An 18,426-nucleotide genomic window follows, 5' to 3' on the forward strand; every position below is an offset into this window, starting at 1 on the left:
CCAAAATAAGTAATATAACCATTCCACTGACTCCGAAGCTGTTCAGTTAAGGTTAAAAAGTTACCTAGAGCACCTTTAAGGCTACGTTCAGACTGTCAGTCCAACTATTAAATTACTACTATTAAATTGTCTATCTAAATCTAAAACAAATTTCAAGAGAAATATTTAAATTTCTGTACTATTTCTGTGTAAGCCATTATGAAAATGTAACATGTTTGTGATGTTTGTGTATTTACATCATATGAGTGAGTGTGTGTGTGTGTGTGTATATATATATATATATATATATATATATATATATATTACATGGCTTGGCTGAATTCCAATATAGAATGCGGTCTGTTATTTCTTGATAACAGACCGCTGCGAAGTATAACAGACCGTTGCCAAGAAAAACAGAGCGTTGCTATGGACGTGGAACGGACTATTTTCTTTAGCGGAAGCAATACAATCGTTTTTAAATCAATAAACTCCTTTTTAAATCAATATTTTGTGTCAAATTATTTATTTATTTTGTAGGTAGCCATGTAATAAGCGGGATAATGTATAGCGAGGCGGTTGTTATAGCGAATAACAACCCCTTCAGGCTGATTCAAGACCCCTCCGCTTCGCGTCGGGGTCCTGTTCAGCCTGTCGGGGTTGTTATTCGCTATAACAACCGCCTCTCTATACATTATCCCTTACATATATATACACTCACCTAAAGGATTATTAGGAACACCTGTTCAATTTCTCATTAATGCAATTATCTAATCAACCAACCACATGGCAGTTGCTTCAATTCATTTAGGGGTGTGGTCCTGGTCAAGACAATCTCCTGAACTCCAAACTGAATGTCAGAATGGGAAAGAAAGGTGATTTAAGCAATTTTGAGCGTGGCATGGTTGTTGGTGCCAGACGGGTCGGTCTGAGTATTTCACAATCTGCTCAGTTACTGGGATTTTCACGCACAACCATTTCTAGGGTTTACAAAGAGTGGTGTGAAAAGGGAAAAACATCCAGTATGCGGCAGTCCTGTGGGCGAAAATGCCTTGTTGATGCTAGAGGTCAGAGGAGAATGGGCCGACTGATTCAAGCTGATAGAAGAGCAACTTTGGCTGAAATAACCACTCGTTACAACCGAGGTATGCAGCAAAGCATTTGTGAAGCCACAACACGCACAACCTTGAGGCGGATGGGCTACAACAGCAGAAGACCCCACCGGGTACCACTCATCTCCACTACAAATAGGAAAAAGAGGCTACAATTTGCACAAGCTCACCAAAATTGGACAGTTGAAGACTGGAAAAATGTTGCCTGGTCTGATGAGTCTCAATTTCTGTTGAGACATTCAGATGGTAGAGTCAGAATTTGGCGTAAACAGAAGGAGAACATGGATCCATCATGCCTTGTTACCACTGTGCAGGCTGGTGGTGGTGGTGTAATGGTGTGGGGGATGTTTTCTTGGCACACTTTAGGCCCCTTAGTGCCAATTGGGCATCGTTTAAATGCCACGGCCTACCTGAGCATTGTTTCTGACCATGTCCATCCCTTTATGACCACCATGTACCCATCCTCTGATGGCTGCTTCCAGCAGGATAATGCACCATGTCACAAAGCTCGAATCATTTCAAATTGGTTTCTTGAACATGACAATGAGTTCACTGTACTAAAATGGCCCCCACAGTCACCAGATCTCAACCCAATAGAGCATCTTTGGGATGTGGTGGAACGGGAGCTTCGTGCCCTGAATGTGCATCCCACAAATCTCCATCAACTGCAAGATGCTATCCTATCAATATGGGCCAACATTTCTAAAGAATGCTTTCAGCACCTTGTTGAATCAATGCCACGTAGAATTAAGGCAGTTCTGAAGGCGAAAGGGGGTCAAACACAGTATTAGTATGGTGTTCCTAATAATCTTTTAGGTGAGTGTATATTTAGGCTATGTGTGTGTTGTGGCACAGTGATGAACTCGGAAACTTAAAAATGGCACTTTATGACAAAAAGGTTGCCGACCCCTGCTTTAGAATATTCAAGTCCTTCCAAAAAATTTAAAAAAATTAATTATTAAAAATAATTTGTTTGTTAGGGTATGTAGGCATCTGAAAAGGAGTATACCGAGCTATAGCAATATTCTTTATTTATACAAGTGCAAAAAAGTGCTCAGTGCATTTTAAAAATTCAACAAACGTTCGGTCGCACATGACCTTCCTCAGTACCACTTGCATAACAATTTATGCTGTCAAAAAATATGATTTATAACATCGCTAAGTTAATGTGTAGCCTACAACATGCATAATTCAATTGATTCCTTCAGAGTGAACGCGGGTGAATCTGACTGCAGTAGATGTAAAAGATATTAATAAAAGTGATGTTAATTCAGCCAGCGCACATACCTGTATTTACATCCTGTTTTCGGTCGAAGTCCACAGTAGTCGATTGTCGAGTTCCCGCGCATAGGTTTAGTTACCTATGATCATGCGCGGGAACTCGACAATTGACTACTGTGGACTTCGACCGAAAACAGACCGGATGTGCCAATACGCATAGTGGCATGTGCCATTGGCTTCTGTGCGTCAGATGCCTGCTACTGGCTTTCCTTCCTGGAAAAAACAACAAGGGAAGCAGGTGGAGGAGCTGACGAGAAGACGTCGGATCGCGTGGGTTACCGCAATCATGAGGAAAAATTGTAATTTTAATAAACAAATACAAAATATTGTCTTCTAAAATTCCCATAAATATGGTTCTGCCATGTGTGGGTGAGACTGTGGTTTTCTTGGACAAAGTTGTCACAGTCTGCTGTGCTCTTACAAACATGTGTCCAAGTGTTGTGCAGTGATTGCTAAATCAACTGGTTTGTAAAAATGTTTGTTAAAAATTGTACAAAGCAAGAGGTTGTGTATTGTATATTCCTTGATGACTTGTAGGATAGTTGATGAATGATGTTGAATTTGTGGTTCATGTTAGCAGACGATTAAGCCAGGCCACATTGCATGAATCAAATAAATTATATTTATTTTGTTTTCAATGAACAATTTAGGACACCAAACTTTTGAATGGAAGTGTATTTATAAAATGTTAATTCTTTTGATTATTATTATTATTATTATTATTACTACTACTACTACTACTACTACTAGAATACTGTGACATTTTATAATTTAAAACAATTGTTTTCTATTCTAATATATTTTAAAATGTCATGTATTCCAGCGATGGCACAGCTGAATTTTCAGCAGTCATTACTCCAGTCTTCAGTGTCACATGATCCTTCAAAAATCCCTCTAATATGCTGATTTGGTGCTCAAGAAACATTTCTTACTATTATCATGTAGGAAACAGTTGTGCTGTTTAATGTTTTTGTGAAAACCAGGATACATTTTCTCAGCATACATTAAAGTTAAAAAGAGCATTTATTTCAATTTGAATTCGATTTTTTTTTTTTTTTTTTTTTGTAACTATTAATGTCTTGCTGAATAAAAGAAAGTTAGTGACCCCTTTTGAATGAGTTGCTATAGAATTTCCCTGCACTCAACTGTAACGGTTTATATACGAAAATAAAAGTGATATGGATACAGTATTAGGGAACCTCGAGAGGTTTAAAATGAAGCTGTACTAGTTACCGTAGAGTAAAAGTATTTAGGGAAAAACAATTAAATCATACTATAGTTATGCTACCTTTATGGGGTATACTTCAAGATTAAGCAAAAGTACAAAACTCTTGAGGTCAAATGATAACCATATGGTGACGGTAACAAGAGTAAATAATGCTTATTTTAGTTATTCCTCTACAGCTATTTCGGTAATATTTTCTGTCTTACATTTAGCTGTAAATTTATGATGGCATATTAGTTATACATCTCACCCAGACGTCCACTTTCAATAGAAAATATGTCAACACGGTAAATAAACCAGAGCTTGTCAACAGTTTCATTAATCGTAAGCTTGTATATTTGTGGATAGAGATATCTAGTGATAGAAACCAAACATTAGACTCAAATACCTAACAAGGCTTGAACTCTGATGGCATCTGATCTCTATTAGACCTCTATTAGACTCAGTTTCAGATGCTCTGGATTCAATAGCTGATAATTTTTTTATGACAATTATTTTCCAATTTTTTCATGACAAATTCTTATGGTAAGTAACTTCAAGGTTTAAACAAACCAAAAAACAAGGCCACAAATGCAAAATTATGCCTGACTAACTAAGAACAACAAAATTGTCCAAAAAGGAAGACAAATGGCACCACCTAGTGGCTGAGAGTTCAAACTCATCCAATCTTAAAACCAGATATATAGGTAAGTTTATTTGTATAGGACATTTCATTTTCATTTTTTTATTTTTCATTTTGAGCAATTCAAATTCTTAAATGCATAAGGATGAAAAATAAATAAGAAATGTAAATATAAAAATAAAAATGACTAAAATTGTATTTAAAATGTACTCAAAACAAATATTCGGAAAATACTGACTTTATTTAGAAATGAGCTAGGGGGTGAAATCATAGGAGTCATGATCTGTCCTCCTGAGTTTAAAGTAAAAGAACAAAGTTTCTATAAACTATTGTAAGAACATTATTTTGAAAACATTTTATTTAATTCAATGTAAACAATGCTATCCTATTGTTGCTGATAGTAGATTTAAAGAAATGCCTTTGTTATTATTATTATTGTTGTTATTATTGATATTATTATGGTTAATAATAATAATAATCACATAAACAATGTATACTCCATTAAAATATTGTAGAGTAAATTTGTTAACGGTACAGTAGTTGGCAGTTTTTATTTAAAAAAAAAAAAAAACGGAAGTGATGTTGTCGCTGCTAGGTTGACAAACTAGACGTCGCCTTGGCTACGCCTTCCAGTTCATTGGAACGAATGCGTCAATAGAGCCGCCATCTTGGAACAGGGGAGCCCCTCCTCTTTAATGCATCAGCGTCATTGTAGGCAATGGTCTAACGGAAATAAAATCACCATAAATCGTCATGAATACGATTTTATAGTTTTGTTGGTTCGTTCCAACGGTCAGACATTACCATTGAGTCCAGAGAAAATGTAAGGTTTTGATATTAAGATAATCAACTTCTTTTTCAAAATATAATGCATAGTGCTAGGCCTAAGTTTATTAGTCACATTCTTCCACTTGAGTAAACTTAAAATGAACTATCGCTACTTATAGTATATACATATATATAATAAATATATATAGCAAAACACTAAATATTTAATATTCAATTATTTTAATGATCACAATTAAAGTTTTAATTTTATTAAATTGAACAAGCACAACATTCAGCATTCAATCAAATATTCTAAAAGATGTATTATTAATAATAATGTTATTTCAACATAATATCTTGTTAATATGTGTGCGTGCAACAAGCAAGATGTGCATTTGTAAATCCGGTGACGCTTGCATTGATTTTTATTAATAAACTAGTGTTTTCTGACAGGATACCTTACTAGGATTCTTATTTTTTTGGTATTCTTGTCAGTCTATGAGGGTGAAATGGGGCGACTCTATATCAGACTGTTTCAAAGTAATGGAGTACGTCAGGGTGGAATTTTGTCTCCATCTTTGTTCAATTTATATATTGATGACCTGTCTGTGAAACTTAATGAATGTAATACTGGGTGTCTTGTTGGTGATGTCTTGTGTAAGCATTTGATGTACGCAGATGACTTAGTACTGATAAGCCCTTATAGTGCAGGCCTGCAGAAGCTTCTGAATATCTGCTCCTCCTATTATATAGCGATGCATTTGATATTAGGCTATAATGCTCTAAAAAGCCACATACTGATTGTTAAAACAAAAGAGGATTAGAAGTTGATGTTCCCAGACTTTTACCTTTGTGGAAATGTTTTACAGGTCACAGATGAGGTTAAATATCTTGGACACTATATTACAAATGACTTTTCGGACGATAGAGATTTAGGAATTATGGGCAGGCTAATGTATTGGCTCGTAAGTTTCACATGTGTTCCACCAATGTCAAAATTGTATTGTTTAAAAGTTTCTGCTTGCCTTTATAGCCTGTGCTGCGCACCTCTGGCGCAGCTACAAAAAGAAGAGCATGCAGGCAGGGACGGATTATGGCGATGATGTGCCCTGGGCACGGATGTCTCAAAGGCCCCCTTCACCAATTTTTTGGACAACAGTGTTGCACCTGTATGCACAGGCGCCGCAATAGGGCAGGCAAGCCAGGCATTTTAAGGGGGCCCCCGAGGGCTGATCATTTAAACAATCAGAAATATTAATATAAAGACGCAGCAACATCTCGTGATCTTAGAATTATAAGGTTCTATCTCCACTTTTGGTCAAAATTGAGTTTTTGACATAATCTGATCCATTAGGTGTTTATTAATGCCTGTGTGGTTTTATTTTTGTAAAAAAATATTCTGTTAGTAGTTCTTAATCAAATAAAAAGGTTCCATCTCTCCATTGCCAGCTGGGATGTAAAAACTTTGATGCTCAATATCTCGGGAACTACCCTAAACGGAGATAGAACCTTATAATTCTAAGCTCACAATCTCTGCATCCCCCTTAATTAGTGGGGCTCTCTCGTTATGCTCGTTATGCTTTTACCTTTTTCAAACTGGTGCAGCGCTTACTCGCGGTAGGTAGAAAATGCATGATTTGATTTGTTAAACATAAAAAGGACTTATCCGTCTGGCATGGCAGCTCGCTCTAACTTTAGCCTAGATAAATGCATATCCAAAGTGTTTGAGCGGAGTGTGCGTCGGCGCGAACACTTGCATTTTCCTATCAACAGTGGAAACAACTTGAAATGCTCAATCTTTTCTGGTCATATACAGAAAAGAATAATGCATCAGTCGCAAGTAGCTACTTTTATTTTTTGTAAACTCACAATAACAAGAAAACGTTGTGTTTTTGTAAAAAAAGAAAACAAACAGCGCGCGCTCTCATGGTCTCCGTGGCGTGAACTGGAGCGCGTCTCAAAAAATGAACTGAAACAGTGTATAGCCTCACAGACATGATGAATATTTCTATATAAAGCTTGAAATGTCCACTTTTAAACGAAAAAAATTCGAATCGAAAGCAAATACCGGCTGATAAGGCTGATATGATATGAAAAGTGCATTTCTCTCTAAAGGCGCATCCACTTTACAGCGAAGATATCTATGTTTGCAGCCGACACTGATTTAGAAATATATATATTTTTATTATTAAACAATAAAAATGCCTAGTGTTTTTTTTTCTTTTTCAGACATATTATCATTAGCCTGCTTTTGCCGGTGCTTTGCGGCAAGATTTATGCATGCGCTTGAGCGCGGAATAGGATATATGCCTCCATGCACATTGCACTCAGTATTTAAGCAGAAATTAATATTAACGTGAGATTAGTCGACTAATTGCTTAAATAAATTACTACTAGTCGACTAGAAAAATTCTAGTCTTGAAAGTTGGTTGTGGTTTTAAACTCAGCTTTGTTTTGTTTTTGTTTTGGAGTAACCGTCTTCTATACGCGTGACTTTTATATTACGCAATGCTTTTCATTCGCCTCTAGATGTCCCTCTCAACAGCGCAGCAATACATTAAAATTATTTATTTGATTTATTTACTAGTTAATACTTTGCAACTGCAAAAAAAAAAAAAAAAAATCACATTATTCCTCAATATTTAACACAATTTTACTGAAAATAAAATTACAATTAAAATAATTATTTGAAAAGAATAGACACAGTAAATTTGACAGGGCCCCCTGCTGGCCCAGTGCCCTGGGCAAGTGCCCAGTAGGCCCGTGCGTTAATCCGTGCCTGCATGCAGGCTCTGATGGTGGCATGACTCTCTGTGAATGCTATTGAAAGTACCGAGGCACAGCAGTGCAAGCGAGATGTTTATTAACAGTGGAATAAGATCTTGTGCAGCTGGCATAGGCACTGTATATTTATGTGTAGAGTCCTGAATCAGTCCAACTGTATTGTACAAGCTTTGGTCTGTCCGAGGAAAAGCTCGGTCAGGTTTACTTCAAGAATCTGGAAGCACTGGTAACTTATGTGTAAATAATGTTTAAATAATGTTTTTTTTTTTTTTTTTTTTTTTTTTTGCTTTCATTATTAGTATTTTCCTTTTTGTTTTCTTTTAACAATATGGACCGGGATTCTGTGTCCTTAATAAAGATTGAATGAAAATGAACAGTGTCGACTCGGCTGCAAAGATGAAGTTGACGATCGCCATATTCGTAGTGAACGCGCGCCTCGAGAAATGCACATAATGGATTACATAATCAGAGAGTAGCCTTTAGCCTATAGCCTTTTTCTTTTCGTTTTGAATTATTTCGTTTAAAGACATTTCAAGCTTTGTGTATTTGATGTATTTCTCATGTCTGTGTGAGGCATACACTGAGTTTCGTTAAGTTAGGATGAGATGCGCTCCAGTTAACGTGCAAGTGACCTTGAAAAGGTTTGAGTATTGCCTACAATCGGTAAAAAATCAAAGGTTAGGAAAAAAACAGCACAACACAGCCAAAAGTGGGTATTGAGGATCAACTCCTGCATATTGTAGGCTACATTTTAAACACACGGGTTATTTCAAATCAAATCTAAAGAGTAACGTTACAGCACATTCACAGTTCATTTTCTGTGCGAGAAACACAGTTCATTTTCTTCCTCCAAGCAGAGAAATGTACACTTAACTTATAAAAAAAACAACTTGACTACTACCATCCACAGAGTAAATGTAATCCCTTGCTGTCTGGTTTAGATTTCGTTCGTGTGAACATCCATACGCAGCACAAAAGTCAGACATCATCCATGAATTCGAAGTACAGGCGAAGATAGCAGCGTACGTCCTATGACAAGACCCCTGTTCCAAGATGGCGGCGGTTTTGACGCATGCTTAGAACCCCAAGGCGACATCTAGTGTATATATATCTATGTGTAGAAAAGGCTGAATAACGAAACTAGTGTAATAGTCGGATATAGTAGGTGGTATGTGCCTAAGGTGTAGTGCGGATTCTGCGGAATACGCCAGAATTCCAAAGAAGAAGAAGGATATCAGTCGTCTTCTTTTGATTTCTGGCGCATAGTAGATGTAATCAGGCAATAGTAAGAATCGTCACGCCCTCAACCCGTGCTAAGAATATTAGCCCCGCTTCACCTACGAGAACGAGAAGACGAGACAGCTTGCTGACTGTGTGTATACATACATAATACAATGTCAAGATCCATCAAAGAGCTTATTCTCCATTACGACCCCATTAATGAAAGCAATATTTTTACTAGTGGGGACATTGTGGAGGGGCGAGTTGTTTTGGAAGTGACCAAAGAAATAAAGGTGGATAAGTTTTTTGTGAAGTTCACGGGAGATGCGGACGTGAGATGGACTGAAAAATCAGGCGATGACGAAACAACGTACAGCGACCATGAGAGATACTTCAAACTAAAGCAATACTTCATTCAAGAGAGCTCGAAAAAAGGTAAGTTGGAAAATGTTTTAAATGTTATTAGTAGTAGTAGGCTAGTAGCCTATGTGTGCATCATTTAATGATATAAAAATGTAATGGCAAAATAAATGCTCATAGTGAACTTACAAATCAAAGTAGGGGCAGTTCTCTCTCTCTCTCTCTCTCTCTCTCTCTCTCTCTCTCTCTCTCTCTCTCTCTCTCTCTCTCTCTCTCTCTCTCTCTCTGAGTGTGTGTGATAAGATTGGGAAATAATAACTGACTTCTTCTATTTCTTACTGTGATGTCTAAAGGGCAAAGCGAAAAGAACACCACTCTTGTAAGTGGAGAGACTTGTAAGTGATGAGTTTTCATATACCTTGCACTAGTAAATAAATGACATAAAAAATGACATAAAAGTTGCAGGAAACCTGAAAAGATTGTTTGCTGACATTTGACTAATTATGCTTGTTGAAACAGGAACACACAACACTGTTTTAACTCATACTAACATGCCTTCTGTTTCACAGATGGACCAGTGATTAGACCAGGAAGTCATGTTTTTCCATTCAGTTTTCAGCTTCCTCAACAGTGAGTGATAAAACACAATCTATGGTACTTAAATGGTAGTTGTTCTTTATTGTGCAAATATGTGAACAGTTAAAAAAATAATAGCTGATAAACACAATGTAAAGAAGAACATAAAGAATATAAATATTAAAGGTCATTCCGTGCCAAATCAACCAAATTTCGGACACTTTCCCTGCTTAAACTTTTGATTTGGTTAGTATTTTTTTCTGAAGAAAGACAAACAAATACAGGGTTCCCACGCTTCTTGGAAGTACTTTTACTAAATTTTGTTAGAGTAGCATGGTGCTATTTAAAAAATTGGCCTTTATGCGCTGCAAAAGCAAGAATGAAGCGGCTCTACTGATGAAGGAGCGACGTGAACGCATGGATCGTGATGCGAGCTCTGCATGATAAACCTGTGAGAAGCGTGGAGCTGTTTAACTCAGTCAGTGCCAGGGAAATGAAGAAATCATTTCATATTAAAATATTGAATAATAAAAAAAAAAATCTCATCGCATTATTTATGCAATTGTAAATATATTAATGACACTTTTATGTGTCACCTCTGCACTGCAAAGATGGCTTTTGTTAATAATGATTTCATTTGATTGGGAACTGACCTATACTGTTATTATTCCAATTGAATATAATTTGAAAGAACTAGAATTTGACATATAAGGCAATGCGATAGATCTAATAAGTTTAGAAAAAATGCCCTTATATAAGGTAAAAAATGCCCATGAAAATCAGTTTAATCAACTTAACCTAAACCAGCCATGGTACCAGCACAAAAACACACTCAGCTAAATATTTAATTATTGTTATCAACAAAACTTTGAGCATATTGAGATATTATGTTTTGTCATTGCACACCTCTAATGTACAGTATTCATTTTTATTTCTTCAGGTCTTAAAAGGGTCTTAAAACGTGAAAAAAAAAGTGCAGCAACCCTGCATATTCTCCCATATTTTAATATATTTAATCAAGTAATGGTTCATGAAAAAGAAAACCAGAGTTAAATAATTATTAAAAGCAGGAAAAAGAAAGATACAAACTGCATCTCTGGTTCAAACCCACTCTCTCTCGTACACTGTACCAGCCCTCTCTCCTAATTGGATTTTATTGCAGTAATGATATACAGTAGGTCTTTGGAACTGGCCAGATTGGCAGTAACAAACCCAGCTTTATTGTCTTCAAAGGTCAAAATAAAAGGTGCTTGAAAAAGTCCTTGAATCTGGTGTTCATGAATGAGTGGGAACCCTGTAAATAGTGTTGAAAGCCAAAATATGAAATATATAATCCACTATTTTGTAGAGGGGGTTCAAATGAAAATTTTCACCTGAGATTTGGAGCCAGATTACAGGGGGTAAAAATGACTTTAGAAAGATGGCATCATCATCATTATTATTTTTTTACACAGAGATTGGTAGATCTATTAGTTAAATATGTTCAAGCTTTGTTACATTATATGCCAATTGTTCAAAAATGGGAAAAAGCTCTTGTTGTGCCTGTAACTCAATAAGTTTTAAAGATTTATCAATATCTTTTTATATTTTGGTGTTTAACAAACATTTGTTTTGGTATCTTCATTTTAAAGGCCCATATGGCACAAGCCCAGAGATATGGAGATCTAAATGCGGCTCCATGAGTAAATTGGTTAATTGTGCACATTTTTAGTAAATCAAATGTGGGTCACTTTGCATACAGCTGATACGTTTTTCTTTTAAAGAGGAATATCTGAACAACCAATAATGTTGAAACTAGAACTGTATCTAATTTTTTCTATCAACACAATTGCATGGAATATACCTGTCTAAGTGCCAAAAATCCAAATCTGAAATGGTGGAAAGTTGAGGCACATTAACTTGCTCTATAAAAATTATTTTTGAGAATCTATATTTGAATTTGTTTCAGGGATATTTGGAAGATGGGATTTTGTTCATTTTAACAGCTTCTGAAACTACCAAGAGTTAAAATATGCAGTATTGTGCAACCACATTACCATTCCAATATATCTGGGATTGAACCATATAGGGCCTTAAAAATTAAGATTCCATTGCTTCGGAAAAAGTATTTGTATGGCACTCTAGACAGGTATGTTCTAATGTAATATTGTTGAAACGAGATGCATTTCTAGTTTCAACGTTATTTGTTGTTCAGATAATCCTCTTTAAAGGGAAAAAGTATCAGCTGCCTGTATGCAAAGAGTATGCAAATCCACATTTGGTTTTCGACCACTAAAAATGTGTACAATTGACCAATTTTCACATGGAACCACATTAAGATCCCCATATCTCTGGGATTGAACCATATAGGGCCTTTAAAATGAAAATACCAGCAGAAAAGTTTGACAAGAACCAGAAGGATATTAAAGGTGCTCTGTTGGGTGAAGTCACTTCTTGTTGACGTTCAAAGTATTGTCAAACAAAACGGAGGCTAGCTCGACCCTCCCTCCTCCTCATCCCATCCCCTCCCCCTCCCTTCCGTGCTTCCTGAAACAGTCATGAACCATTTAGAAAAATCAAACTGGATTTACACACCTGTCCAGCAAAAACAGAGCCACCCGAATGTCGGAAGCCCTTCTGCCAGCGGAGTTCTCACCACCTTTTGAACGCTTTTCCGATGTAAATTCGGGACTTTGCATTCCTTCGCCTTTTCCCTATTCTTTGTTATTTGTTCATCGGAACGCTGTCTCTTTGGTCGTGTGTCGGCCATATCAAAATTCTCAAGAATATACATTTTTAACGTTAGTCGTTGTCGTTGTCTAGGACATCTCTCCTCTAGCTAACTTCCCTCTTAATGCTTCCCTCTTCTCCACTCCCCACACCCCCCTCCATGTGCACACACACTAACCCCCCAACCCCCACCCCCAAATCATTGTTGTCGGTTATTGGCTGGAACACTGTTTGTTATGTTTCGTGGTCCAGGTTGGGCCAGTTTGTTTTTGTTGGCGTTTGTGGACCCTGGGCTGTCTACAGAGATCACGTTTTTTTACAGTGTGTTTAGGGGACAGGCAGCTAGCGGATAGTGAGGAGATGTTTGCTGTATGTGACAAAAAAATGTTTGGCCTAAAAAACGCATGACCTCGCTTAGAGCCCCTTTTAAGATGTAATACTACTTGAGTTACAGGCATGCAAACTTGTGAAAAAATACAAGAAGTGCCTTTTCCCATTTTTGAACTGTCACTGTTGGCATATAATATCACAAAGATTGCTAAAGTAAACAGATTTTACAAATAGATCTACCAATCTCTGTGTAAAAAATAAATTAATGATGCTGCCATTTTTCTAAAGTCATCATTTCAAAGGTCAAAATTTTTACCCCCCCCCCCATTTATTTTGGCTTTCTTCATCATTTATGTATTCCTTTCAACAGAAAAAAAGCCGGGGACCTCTGGTTGAGTTGACATCAAATGACCCTATAGGCAAAACTGACCCCTGCATCGTCGTCTTCTGAAAAAAGCAGATGTCAGTCATATTCATGGCTCATTATTCTAGAATATTTTATTTAATAATATTCTGGATATGTTATGTGAAGTAAAAAAAAGTAGCAGGTATGCTAAAAGTTATTTGGAATAAATTAAAACTTATCATACAGTTGCAATTGCTAAAGTGCACATAGGACCATATTATGCACTATAATAATGCTTGTCAGTCTTTTCTGAAAACCAAAAGATGTTTATTTTACCTTCATTTCAGAAACATGCCTCCATCTTTTAAAGGACAGCATGGCTCGGTCAAGTATGTGTTGATGGTAAAGCTGAAGAGGTCTTGGAAGCCATCATCTACTACATGTACGGAAATATCCTTTTTGCCCAGGAATGATGGGACCAATGATCATTTACTGGTATGAATTATAATACCATGTTTGACTCTTTGGTGTTCATCTTTTGATAAATAGAGAGATTATGTAACTGCTTATACTATTATCAGAACTCATGTAATGTGATTTAAAGGAGAACTTGGTAACTTTTTTAACTTAATAAAACTGTCTAGAAATCATTTGGATGGTTAAACAACCTATTCTGGTGATATTGATGACTTTCCCTGCTCCCCCCAGCGTTCCCAGGTGGAAAACCAACCTTGCAACTTGGGGACTGCCGTCCCGGTAAGACAGAAATTGGAAGTCTCGTGAGAAGCGAGAACGAGAACGAGCGCGAGCGCGAAACACGAATTGCTTTACGGCAATTCGACATAAACACACACGCATATATGATGTATTACCAGATTACCCACCTCGGTAGACATAGCTCCACACGATACAGTTGGCTTGCTCCGATCATAACAAACGCACATGAGCAGCGGTAGAGAGGGGGAGGAGGCTGCCGCAAGTGAGTTTTTTACGTCCGTGTTGTGAAATATACGCCCCCCCACAGCTGTAGGGGGAGCTCGTGGGGAAAACATGCGACAACAAAAGGGAAAATCAGCGAAGAAGTGACTAGAGTTCGCTAGAGTTGCCGAGTTCTCCTTTAAACCATTTGCTTGTGACCTAGAGCTTATAGAACATTTTATGTAATTTTAGTTTACTTAATGTAATTTTTTTTTTTTTATATATACATATATACAGCAACCACAATCTGGCACAGAAGACAAGAAGATGAAACTTTTTGGCTCAGGAAAAATGTCAATGACAGTAACAGCTGACAAAACTGGCTATATGCAAGGTGATAATCTGTGTAGCTCTTAAGCAACTCAAAGCTGCATAAACTAAAGACACTAGCCTGTAATGCCAATGGTCGGGTTTCCATCAACATATTTGTATGCACATTTTGAGATATTGCATAAAAATCCTGGATGTAAATATTTCTATTGATATTTATCTCCAATTTCTCTGAATGTGACTACTTTGTTCTCCTAAACACACTAAATGAAAACACTGCTTTATCTAGTCATTTTGTATTTGTTTTCCATTGTTGATAAATGTATCTAACTCCTTATAATTCCTTACATTGCTGCAGGTGAAACAATCAGAGTTTCTGTTGCTATTGACAACTCTTCATCTCGTGACGTCAAGCTAAAGTACAGCCTCAAGCAGAAACAGACCTTCATTGCTGGCAGCAGCACTAATAAAGAACTTAAGGATATAGTCAAAGAAACTAAAGATCGCATCCCATCTGGAGAAAAGACAAAATCCGTAGTGGACATAAACCTTCCACGTGACCTGACTGTCAACATTGAAAACTGCAGAATTATAAAAGTGCAGTATGATCTCAAGGTGCTAGCCTATTTTATCTTCCTTAGTATTGCTATATTTAAAGTGACAGTTCACCTCCAAATTAAAATGTACTCACCCTCATGTCATTTTAAACCTGTACAACTTTCTTTCCTTTTTTGGAACACTAAAGAAGATATTTTGAAACCGTTGAAATATTCTTCAAATGTCAGAATATCTTCTTTTGTATTCTGCAGAAGAAATTTAGAATAAAATCTAAATAAATAAAGTATTTAAAAAAAAAATTCTTTCACTTACTCACCATTAAAAGAAAAGAAAATGGAAGTAGTAAATTCCTTTAATTGTCACACATTTCTCAAATGATTTCTAATTTGTGTGGTAAAAGAGACTATAACAACATTGATTTTACAGCATATACAATACTTTCTTGCAAAGAGTAAAGCAAAAATAAATAATTTGTTTTTTCTCCTTTGTAACTTCAACACATAGTTTCACAGTTTGCTTGAACTATTCTGTACATGGTTGTCTTTCAGGTCTATCTGGATGTGTCTTTTGCCTCAGATCCAGAAGTCATATTCCCTGTGGTTATTCTTCCAGCTGACCAACAATGTCCTCCCTGGCAATGCCCACCTGGGGGATTCCAGCCATATCCGCCGCCTCAGCCTAACCTTGTGCCCTATCCTGGTGGACAACCACCTCCATATGCAGAACTTTACCCCAATCTGAATGACCCTTCAGCGCTGCCCTATCCAGGAGCTGCTGCAGGGCTTTACCCAAATCCAAATGCCATGCTGCCTGTTTTCTATCCGTCTCAATCTGCACCAGTATATGATCCAAATCAAAGCACTAAAGAATCCTCTCCTAATGTGCCATAGTCTTCTTCACCAGAAAAACTTCTGACTACCACTTCTTATGTCAATTATAACTTGACAGATAAAAATCATGGTTTTATCTGCATGAATTCAAGCTTGGTGCCTCTTATTGTGCCTCTTTAAACTTAGGACTGTTCTTAATTTTACAAGGAATGTACAGTATAAGCTGCAGTTTTTGAGATGTCAGGTTTATTTGGCCTTTGTAGTTGTAAGGCCCGGCTCGATCGGCCCAATGGAGGCATCCGGTCAGCGGGTGAAGGTCTTTTCTCGTGGCAAAGTAATTTGATGAAATGAAATACATTTTCTTATATGTATTTTCTCGTTATTTCATCTGACTCCATAAATGAAAAGGTTTTTAATGATATCTGTGCATCATTAAATGTGAGTGAATGTTTGACTATTCTTTTTTAACTCTTTACTGCAAATAATGTCAGAGTCCGTTAGAATAAAATCAAATAATGTTTACAATTTATTATGTCAGGTAAATGTATCATGCCAATTACATAATCAGTTCAAAGATAATCAATACAAAACATGAAAGGCTCTGGAATAAAGAGAAGAGATGTGAACCCAACATTAGGAAATACATTATGCTGAGAGTCTCGGCTGCTCTCAGCATTCACAGGCTGATCTGAGGTACAGTCTCGCGCTGATCCTTCTCGTTGCATTTCTTTATATAACATTTGCTAACAATGGGAATTTACATTGAGTTTACACCTTTGAGAACAGGAGGCCGTTTGCCTGGAGACCCACCCTCCTTTGTGTGCCAGTTATCGCTAAACTCTTAAAAGCTTATTACCTTTTGTTTTACTTCTTTGGGAATGAGACCTTTGTACCAGTCGCACTGAGACATTTTAAGTGATACCAAACATGTATAATACTCGATGATAATTATTCACATTAAACCATATAGATTTTTGGGTGAATTTCATGTGATCTCAGCATGAGAGAGTGGGGGAAGAGATGTATTCTGAGGTGAGACTTTGCGTCTCAAATGGTGATGCTAACTTCACAAGAGTGAGTTCAAATGTTAATTTCCTTTGTTCTCTCAGAGAGTAGCTCTCTCTTCCAGTTTTTCCAGTCCCCCTTTTCCCATGTGCTCCAAAAACGCAGGTCTTAAAACTCCGCTATCCTTTATTGCAGTACAAAAACATTTTTAAAAATGTCTCTGACCACTGTTCCTACTTCCTACTGTTCTAGCAAGGAAGACAGAATGGGCCGCTAATGCCAACAATGTCCACTTTTAATGCTCTGTCATTCCATTACTCCTCTTTTTTATGATTTATTTCCAACAAATAACATGTACAAGGGATAGATTCCTGCAGACTTACTACCAGAGATGGTCTTATATTAGGGAGATGAGAGGGTCTGTATCTCTTACCATTGGCAGTGTTGCCAGATTGGGACGGTGATTTCCAGCCCAAAGGCAGCTCACCAAAACCCGCCCACTCCAAGAAAAACCCGCCCAAAATTTTACTGCCAAAATAATGGGATATAATTTTATTGCCATGTCATTCAAGGTTGATAAGCATCATTTTACCCAGAGTGCAGTCTGGACGGTGTAAAAGTTGCAGATGTCTGGTTAGGCCACATGACCATAGACAGGAGTCATCCCATATTCAATTTCAATTCAAGTCATTCAACTGTGCTCTCAGAGTTAGTTATATTTATAAAGAGCCATCGAGTCATCTCCCAAATGTGTAATCCACATTTTTAGAGTTGCTCACTATCTCACTCTTTACACAACTTACTGTATATTTATGCCACTTTGGCATTAGCGATCACTTGAATATACAGCTACAAGTTATCGCGCTAAATCGCGTCTACCTGCTGATCGCTGACAGGGGCGGCCTTAAGCATCGGGGGGCCGTTTCAATAACTAAAATGGGGCCCTGCCCACATAAAATGTAAACATAATAGAGCAGAAAAAGCAAGGATTCCTGTTGGTTTGCATCATATTATTTTATTATGCGCACTTTCAGCTTCATGAACAGGCAGTTCAACATAGAAATAATCCAACCTTATTTGATTAAAACTATATTCAATTATACAGCGTTTTACGTTGGAATAAGCCTCGCCCTTTCACGCAGGGCAACATCACTGCTTAATTGATTTGCGCAGTAGGCTAGCTATATTTTCAGCTGTCTGGGCTGACTTAAAAAAAAAAAAACAGCTCAAACATCCCCTCAACTTGAATTATTACGGAGCCCGAGAAGTCACCTGTGTGAGTAAAAATAATTTTTAAAAAATCCGTGGCGACGGTTTTGCAATCCGTGCGCCCATGCAGTTTATAAACCGTACTCACGAATTCTCAAACTGTTCCCTCGGTTTAACAAATCGTGCCCACGAGTTTTTAAAATGCGCTCTCAGATTTGTAAACAGTGCCTTCAGTTTTTGCAATCTGTAGGCTACCCACTAAT

General features: G+C 37.1%; 1 protein-coding gene across 3 annotated transcripts in view; it reads left to right on the top strand.

The window, feature by feature from the left end:
- Nucleotides 1-16,930, top strand: part of LOC307159515 (arrestin domain-containing protein 3-like) — a 40,724-nt gene extending 23,794 nt beyond the window's left edge. The window contains exons 2-8 of one of the 3 annotated variants that reach the window (XM_079872942.1): nucleotides 9,051-9,427; nucleotides 9,706-9,747; nucleotides 9,922-9,982; nucleotides 13,661-13,808; nucleotides 14,529-14,625; nucleotides 14,920-15,176; nucleotides 15,668-16,930. In XM_079872942.1, coding sequence (XP_079729068.1) covers nucleotides 9,166-9,427; nucleotides 9,706-9,747; nucleotides 9,922-9,982; nucleotides 13,661-13,808; nucleotides 14,529-14,625; nucleotides 14,920-15,176; nucleotides 15,668-16,009 — 1,209 coding nt within the window. In that variant the 5' untranslated portion in view covers nucleotides 9,051-9,165 and the 3' untranslated portion in view covers nucleotides 16,010-16,930. Of the gene's footprint in view, nucleotides 1-8,816; nucleotides 9,428-9,705; nucleotides 9,748-9,921; nucleotides 9,983-13,660; nucleotides 13,809-14,528; nucleotides 14,626-14,919; nucleotides 15,177-15,667 lie in introns of those variants that run through there. The other 2 variants (XM_079872941.1, XM_079872943.1) reach the window with 2 other exon arrangements.
- Nucleotides 16,931-18,426: the final 1,496 nt, after the last annotated feature.

The sequence above is a fragment of the Squalius cephalus genome, assembly GCF_949319135.1.
Source record: "Squalius cephalus genome assembly, chromosome: 5".
Classification (NCBI taxonomy): Eukaryota; Metazoa; Chordata; class Actinopteri; order Cypriniformes; family Leuciscidae; genus Squalius; species Squalius cephalus.